General features: G+C 43.7%; 1 protein-coding gene across 1 annotated transcript; it reads right to left on the bottom strand.

Annotated features, from left to right (window-relative positions):
* Nucleotides 1-4,222: 4,222 nt before the first annotated feature.
* rpl35a (ribosomal protein L35a) lies at nucleotides 4,223-8,149 on the bottom strand. Its single transcript, XM_031759020.2, has 5 exons — nucleotides 8,125-8,149; nucleotides 7,183-7,227; nucleotides 5,620-5,772; nucleotides 5,397-5,541; nucleotides 4,223-4,305 (listed from the first exon to the last, which is right to left on the bottom strand). Exons 2-5 carry the CDS (start codon nucleotides 7,191-7,193, stop codon nucleotides 4,282-4,284), a joined length of 333 nt encoding a protein of 110 aa, XP_031614880.1. The 5' UTR covers nucleotides 7,194-7,227; nucleotides 8,125-8,149; the 3' UTR covers nucleotides 4,223-4,281.
* Nucleotides 8,150-8,819: the final 670 nt, after the last annotated feature.

Here is an 8,819-nt window from a genome sequence, read left to right as displayed (position 1 = left end):
AAAAAACGTGGAAGCGGCGCAGCCGAAGAGTAAACTTTCAAAAGTAAGTACTGAATATGATGTCACTTATTTATGTGCAAATGTTTAATAATGAGGAACAATTAAACATTACTGTTGGCCACATGTCGGCAGAGTTATGTGACATTAGTGATGTTTGTACTAACTTGGTTTTAAGCCTTGACTTTAAAATATACGCCGTTCAATAGTCGACCTTAATCTTACAGAGAATGTGATGATTTTATGGATAATTAAAGTCAGTCATATATCCACAAACACAACAAGCTGAAAGTCAGTGATGCTGCTCGGTTTGCAGTCCTGAATATGACGGCACAAGCAGGATTCACTGCACTGTTAATGTTAGACTGACAGACTGTTCCCTGTTTGTGAAGGACTGCTAGGAAAGTTTAACATAACTAGTTGTCTGTCCTGAATCAGTCTTATTAGGTAATGTTCAAATAATGTTATCATCCCAGTGTTTTCAGTGTGGGAGAAAGTACTCAGGGCCTTCAAGTTACACACTATGAAAGGCAGCAACAAGTTTAATATTCAGAAACCTAAAGTATGTATCAGCAGCAGAATGGAGCTAAAAATAAATGTTTGTTTCAGTTCTATGAAGCTTTGAGTATTTTGGATTAGTAGCACTGCTGTGTTTGTTGCATCATATTGCTGTAATTGTTTATATGCTTTATATATTCTGAGCTAAGTTGATCTATAGTGTTACATCATATTCTATAAGGATGTTATGTGTTTGTAGACTTTCTGCCCAGTTTGACCCATTTAGCAGAAGTCAGCCTGTTTAAGGCTCTGATATCTATTCTGTATGACTTAAAGCAGTTATGACATGCTCTGATTTTCTCACCCAATAAAGGAATATTTCATATATCAGTCTGATCTTCATTCTATCAGAAACAGTTATCACAGCTCGTACATTTGCTTTTTACACATATATGTAAGCATTGGGCCAAATTTAGTAATGCCAGCATATTGAAAGAACAATGTTTGTCTCTTATATATAATACATCTGTATATACACTGTCAGAGATACTTGTCTTTGAGTGAAGATTTAAGGTGATAGGAAATATAAATAAATGCAACTTGAATCTTTACTGAAGCTCAGTATTTGACACAGAGTTCATTCACTGCTGTGATAACTAATAATGATTAATATGATAACTATAATATTGGCCATATTATATTTACATTAGCAAAGTGAGATGATTTTAGTCTCATGAGCAACATTAGCTAATTGTTATTTACTAACTAATCTTAAAATGACTTCAGTACAGGAATGAAGCCCAACAATCATGTTTTACAGTCCTGTGGTCTCAGCCTCAGATGCTCAACTAATCAAAGCTCATGTAGAAACAAACAAACAAATGAACAAAAGATTTTCTCCTTCATTTCTGTCAAAAAATGCTGTATGAAACGTTTCGAGCAGTTGGAGTCATGGTAGCTAGGCAACCTGGGCAGCGCGACCGAGGCTAGACCGTCCCATTTCACAGCCTCACACTTGTGGACCGTTATGGCTGCAGACCCTGAATTGGGATACAGCCATTGAATCTTACTGCTGTATTTACTGTAAAGCCCTGTGGGACGATGTGCACTACAGGCTTTGCCCAAAGATTCCAAACTTACTTGAAGTTTGTAAAAGTTATATTATTTTTGGATCAATTCAATTCAATTTTATTTATGTAGCGCCAAATCACAACAAAAGTCGCCTCAAGGCGCTTTATATTGTACAGTAGATAGCACAATAATAAATACAGAGAAAACCCAACAATCATATGACATGACCCCTATGAACAAGCACTTTGGCGACAGTGGGAAGGAAAAACTCCCTTTAACAGGAAGAAACCTCCGGCAGAACCAGGCTCAGGGAGGGCGGGGCCATCTGCTGCGACCGGTTGGGGTGAGAGAAGGAAAACAGGATAAAGACATGCTGTGGAAGAGAGACAGAGATTAATAACAGATATGATTCGATGCAGAGAGGTCTATTAACACATAGTGAGTGAAAGGTGACTGGAAAGGAAAAACTCAATGCATCATGGGAATCCCCGCAGCCTACGTCTATTGCAGCATAACTAAGGGAGGATTCAGGGTCACCTGGTCCAGCCCTAACTATATGCTTTAGTAAAAGGAAAGTTTGAAGCCTAATCTTGAAAGTAGAGATAGTGTCTGTCTCCTGAATCCAAACTGGAAGCTGGTTCCACAGAAGAGGGGCTCGAAACTGAAGGCTCTGCCTCCCATTCTACTTTTAAATACTCTAGGAACAACAAGTAGGCCTGCAGAGCGAGAGCGAAGTGCTCTAATGGGGTGATATGGTACTACAAGGTCATTAAGATAAGATGGGGCCTGATTATTTAAGACCTTGTATGTGAGGAGCAGGATTTTGAATTCTGGATTTAACAGGAAGCCAATGAAGGAAGCCAAAACAGGAGAAATCTGCTTCTTTTCTAGTCCCTGTCAGGACTCTTGCTGCAGCATTTTGATCAGCTGAAGGCTTTTCAGAGAGTTTTTTCCTGATAATAAAGAATTACAGTAGTCCAGCCTGGAAGTAATAAATGCATGAACTAGTTTTTCAGCATCACTCTGTGACAGGATATTTCTAACTTTAGAGATGTTGCACAAATGGAAGAAAGCAGTCTTACATATTTGTTTAATATGTGCATTGAAGGACATGTCCTGGTCAAAATGACTCCAGGTTCCTCACAGCATTACTGGAGGCCAAGGTAATGCCATCCAGAGTAAGAATCTGCTTAGATACCATATTTCTAAGATTTTCAGGGGTCGAGTACAATAACCTCAGTTTGATCTGAATTAAGAAGCAGAAAGTTAGCGGCCATCCAGGTCTTTATGTCTTTAAGACATTCCTGCAGTTTAACTAATTGGTGTGTGTTACCTGGCTTCATGGACAGAGCTGCGTGTCATCTGCATAGCAGTGAAAATGTATGCTATGTCTTCTAATGATGCTGCCTAAGGAAGCATGTATAATGTAAACAGAATTGGTCCTAGCACTGAAGCCTGTGGAACACCATAATTGACCTTAGTGTGTGAAGAGGACTTCCATTTACATGTACAAATTGGAGTCTATTAGATAGATATGATACAAACCACTGCAGTGCAGTACCTGTAATACCTACAGCATGTTCTAATCGCTCTAATAGGATATTATGATCAACAGTATCGAACGCTGCACTGAGGTCTAGCAGGACAAGCACAGAGATGAGTCCACTGTCAGAGGCCATAAGATCATTTGTAACCTTCACTAAAGCTGTTTCTGTGCTGTGATGAGCTCTGAAACCTGACTGAAACTCTTCAAATAAGCCATTCCTCTGCAGATGATCTGTTAGCTGTTTGACAACTACTCTTTCAAGGATGTTTGATATGAAAGGAAGGTTGGAGATTGGCCTATAATTAGCTAAGACAGCTGGGTCTAGAGATGCTTTTTTGTAAAGGTTTAACTACAGCCACCTTGAAGGCCTGTGGTACATAGCTGATTATTAGAGATAGGTTGATCATATTTAAGATTGAAGCATTAATTAATGGCTAAGAAAAGAAACTTTAAAATGTCTTAAATGAGATAATTATGGGCAAATTCTTCATTCATAAATGTTGATTTCTGAAAACAAAGAGCATTTTCACTTCTCACAAAGAACTGACAGAAAACAAGCTGTGGATCTGCATCACGTGGTTAATGAACTAAAGCTTTTAGAAAACCCAGAGGTTCAAATTTTATGTCTTAATTTTATCAATTTCTTTAGTTATATTTTATTTTATGTCTTTTATATATTGAAAGACAGGCTGTTCTGCTATTATCTCAAGTTGGAAAAAAGTCTTTGAAAATGCTGCCATTGTTGTACTTGTTACATTAATTAAAAGAAAACAACCATGTGACAGCTGGACCAATCACTCTGAGCACGCTCACTTCAGGTGCTTATATACAGTCAGGTTATATAAGACTTACGCCTGGAGTCGATTCCAAACTTCATCCCAGAGTGTAGCCAAAGGGATCACACACTGTGCTGCACCACCCACACCTGAACACCCCCCCATCATCATCACCGTCGTCCTGACAACCTGACAGTCCAAACTCAGGACATGACACACCCTTTAAAAGACATCCCAGAATGCTTTGCTGCCCCCTGCAGTCAGAGGAAGAGTGAGACACCCCCGTAGATGAAGACTGTGTGTGCGTGTGGGACACAAAGAAGCGGGAGTCTGATCAGATTATTGATCACTTTATTGTTTCTGTACAAACAAAGAGCCGCCCCCATCTCCGCTTCACACCCGGGAAGGATACAGCATCTGCACACAAACAGGAAGTACACTGTCACAATAAAACCACACACAGGAAATGAACGTCAGAATACAACTACCACACAGGAAGTGCACACAGGAGGAGAAATCACAGAAGAAGCAAGCGGCGAGAAGACCTGAGACGACTTTAGAGCATCGGAGCGGCGAGCGAGTTCGAAGATGTGGCAACAGTGGCACGAATGTGTGTTTCACACAGGAAGTGTGTCACACTGTGAGTGAACACCTGTGACAGGTGAGACCTCCAGCTGTGACTCCAAACGACTCTACGCCATTTCTGCCAAATATTTAGAAAACTGAGCCAATGAAACAAAGGGGCAGGGTTTTAACGACTTGTCTTGGAACCGCGAAACGAGATCATCAAACACGCCAACACTAAAGCTCCTGTAACACCGAGCCAGTCCGACATCCCGCCGTGACATCACGCAATGGTTAATTGGAGTTGTCAGATCTGCACTCAGCTGCATTTTTTTCTCTTTGTACTTTTTTTTCCTAAATACTGCTCATCTGTACACAGAGCTGCCAACCCCCCCCCCCACAGGTCAGCACTGAGTAGGAGCTGCTCTGTATCTCACTCTACATCTGTATAGTGCCAATAAAGACATTCGATTCTCACAGCTGCACACCAATAGAATCAGAATAGAAGCAGCCGGGTGGAGCCGGGTGGAGCGGGCTGTCAGCCTGATGAACATGCTCTAATCTGAGTTTATTAATCTGACAGAAACGATGTGCAAACGCTGCTCAGCCTCCTCACATGTTGCTGTGTTAGAGTTTATTCATTTATTCAAATATTGATAAGCTTCCTCAGTGCTGCTGTCTGAAGCCCCGCCCCCTCACAGTCATATTGATTTCATGTTATAAATTAAGAACGTCGCCTGTAAACGATGCCTCCAGCTGTGGCTGGCGCTTCATGGTGAATAAATCAAACTTCAGGACCGAGCATGCTCAGACGGCGCTCTGAGCCGGAGCAGGTCAAAGTTCGCACTTTTGCTCCTGAAGCATGCAGAGAACACAGAAACGCCGCAGCAGCAGAGAGGCGTCTGCGAGGTCGTGACCCCAGCTGTTGAGGTCATGTGACTCACCACTCTGACTCTGTGTCCGATGGCTTTGGCTGGCAGGTTGCTGCTGAACTTTGCTCGCACCATCCCACTGCTTCCGTGCGCCCGGGTCACCTTCCCCCAGATCACACGGGTCTTGTTGGGCTTCCCGCCGGGTGTCACCGTGTTCCTGCGCACACACACACACACACACTTAGAAACACGCCAACCTTAACAGTAAATGAAAGATGGCGGTGCGGCAGCTCACTTTTTGGCCTTGTAGACGTAGGCGCAGCGTTTGCCGAGGTAGAAGTCGACTTCGTCCCGGCTGTAGCAGCCCTCAAGCTTTAGCAGTGCCGTGTGCTCGCGCTGGTTCCTCAGGCCGCGCTTGTAGCCCGCAAAGATGGCCTTACTCCACAGTCTGAAAGAGAGACAGCATCAGACGTCAAAATCACCACCACCACCTGCTGCCACGCCCCCAAATCTGACCAATGGAAAGAGTTGCTCACGCTCCAGACCAAGCCCGACCGAAGGTTTCACCAACGTCAAAGCATGGTGTTTCTTTTTTGCCCAGACATCAGCTGATGGAGCGCATCCACGCCGCCACGGCTCACACTTCCATCACACGCAGAATCTGCACGCCACAGTCGCCAAATGCAGGAGGCGGGAAATAAATAAATCACAACAACGAAGCTACCCTCCGTATTTCTCTGACATCATCGTTAACCCGCTCAGTTCCTGATTCACGCCAACAGCCCAGAATAAAAGCCCCAATCCAAACTCGGCGTTCCCAGTCCACAGCCTGTAAATAAAAGATGTGCACTGCCCATCACAGCAGACCTTAAAACATCTGAAGCCAATCAAACCTGCAGAATGATCAGTAAACAGACTGATCAATCAGCCCAGAAACAGCTGACACGATCAACATCGTCAATAAGCTGGAGTGGGAGGAGCCACGGGTGAACCTGACCCCCAGAGGCCTGTGGCACTCTGGACTGAGACCAATCAAGATCAATGACATCAAGTATTAATTTATCTGCTGTCAGCATCCAAAAACTACCAATCAGTACTCCAGTTCTCATTGATCAGAGCCAAAGCGTGACCCACTCCACCAGCTGATGTCACTGTGGTTATTTCACCCTGCTCCTCCGATCTGTGAGGCTCGGGGGTCGTGACCCTGCACCTGCTTCACCTGCACGCTCCGCAGATCATCAGCAACGACCTGCTGACAGCGCCCTCAACTGTTTCTATAGCAACCAGGACCCAACTCTAAGGTGTTTACGTGTGAACGAGGAAAACAGATTTAGTCACGCAACATCAAAGGTGTGCGACACGTTACTGTTCACATGAGATGAACTTCTACAGTGACAGAAACAAAACACTGCTGCTGTTACACAGAGTTACTGTCCCTCTGTTTACAACAACGGCAATTATGCTTACTCTTTCCCTCCCAGGCTTCTGATTGGCCAACATTTCAACAATGTTAGGATTACATCGCCACCTGTTGCTTTGGCATGCTCTTGACAGCGTTTCCCTGTTTTTTGCGTTTACACAGGTACTTTTTCAGCCTAAAACGCTCCATCTGTGAACCTCCAACCATGACATCATCACCATCAGCATCTCTGCAGCGAGGAACAGCAGCTCTGACAGAAAACTTTATTAAACCCATCCCAGAATCACTGCACAGCAGACAGGAAGTCGCTCTGCACTCACGGTTAACTCACTTCCTGTTAACACCCGTCTGCCCTCACCTGTTTCAGAGCTTCAGCAGGTTACATCACTCACACAGACATACATCATGTGAGCACAGAGTGAAATGATTGGCACTCACCTTCCAGGCATCTTGGTCGTTGTGGTATTCTTCAGGTGACTTCACCTGCACAGAAACAATCACATTAACACCTAAAACCTACTGCAGCATCACATGATCGACCGGCTCATGAGAGCTACGGCGCCGGTAACCAGCATGTTTTCTTGAGCTCTAGACTTTGTACCCGCAGTGTTTTCAGGAGGATACATCACCATGGCAACCAATAATACGACTTTATAGTGCCGGGCCCTGATAACTGTAGGTAGGTTTAGTCAGCTATGACCTTACAAGTGGAACACTGAGCATGCTGTTCTGTGACCTGATGCATTTACTGCTCTTAAAAAACATTTTATGTGGAATCAACATGTGCCACGCTACCAGGTAAAAAGTCACGTGACTTATTCAGAGGCATCTTGGACCACAGGTCAAGTGTCTGAGGTTGTCACAGAAACAGTGCCGTTTGAAATCCGTGTGATTCTGCGGTCAGCCCGTCACTGATCGATAACCGATGGCTCCCTTCATACAGCACCTAACCCTAACCTAACCTAACATTCGGCTCTTTCCGTCTCATTATTTCACGAGAAACTACGAGAATTGGAGACAGCTCAGGCCGGTGGCTCCTCAGGTTTGACCCGTTTATCGGGGGAGCTCCAGCCCGCTGCGAGCACCGGGGCTCCCACACACGCTTTCCTTACCGCACGTGTGCGGGAGCCGGCACGCGCAGCTCGGAAGCCGCTCGGTTAACCCCGGCCCTGCGCTTCGTTAGCCGAGGCTAGCTTCGTTAGCCGAGGCTAGCTTCTCTATCCGGAGCGAATCTCCGCCATCAGCAGCTCAAGCGTAGACACAGACCAACCGAGCAGCGCCGGGGCTCCTGCTCCGGCCCCCCGGAGGACTATCAGTTGCCCACCGCGCAGATTAACGGGCATTTTTCAAGAATGTGCCGGCGGACATGTTGACTCGTACCTGCACCGCGTCCGAAGAGAAGGAGAAAAAGGAAGAGCGAAAGGGATGCTGGGAAATTAGTGTAAACAGAGGTGCCCACGGAGCTGCCTGAACAGAAAGGCTCGTTTTATTTATTTTATTTTTAGATTTTAATGTAATCAAAGAAACAATTAAAAACACTTTTACAGAGTTTCATAATACACACGTTAATAATAATAATAATAATAATAATAATAATAATAATAATAATAATAATAATAATAAATGTTTATGGCTTCATGTTTTTGTCTTTGTTAATGTAATATTTTTAAAGTTAATTTTCAAAATCCACCGCATGAACGTGCTTTATTGAATATAATAATAATAATAATAATAATAATAATAATAATAATAATAATAATGATGATGATGTAACCTATTCAGTCACCCTGGCCATAAACTGTTCAGACTACTTCCATCAGGCAGGAGGTTCTGCAGTATCCGGTCCTGAACCAGCAGACTGAGAGACAGCTTTTTCCAACAGGCCATCAGACTGCTGAACACTTCATAGACACCTCACCTTCACTTACCGTAACTTCAACATTATGCACTCCATACTGTACATGAATGCCACTTGTTTTGCACCTCTGTATATTTTATTTTCATTTAATTTTATATATATGTATACACACACACACACACACACACACACATATGTATGTATACATATTTAGTAT

Source organism: Oreochromis aureus, linkage group 14 (genome assembly GCF_013358895.1).
Source record: "Oreochromis aureus strain Israel breed Guangdong linkage group 14, ZZ_aureus, whole genome shotgun sequence".
NCBI lineage: Eukaryota > Metazoa > Chordata > Actinopteri > Cichliformes > Cichlidae > Oreochromis > Oreochromis aureus.
The sequence above is the reverse complement of the archived record's forward strand: the minus strand, read 5'-3'. Positions and strand labels throughout refer to the sequence as shown.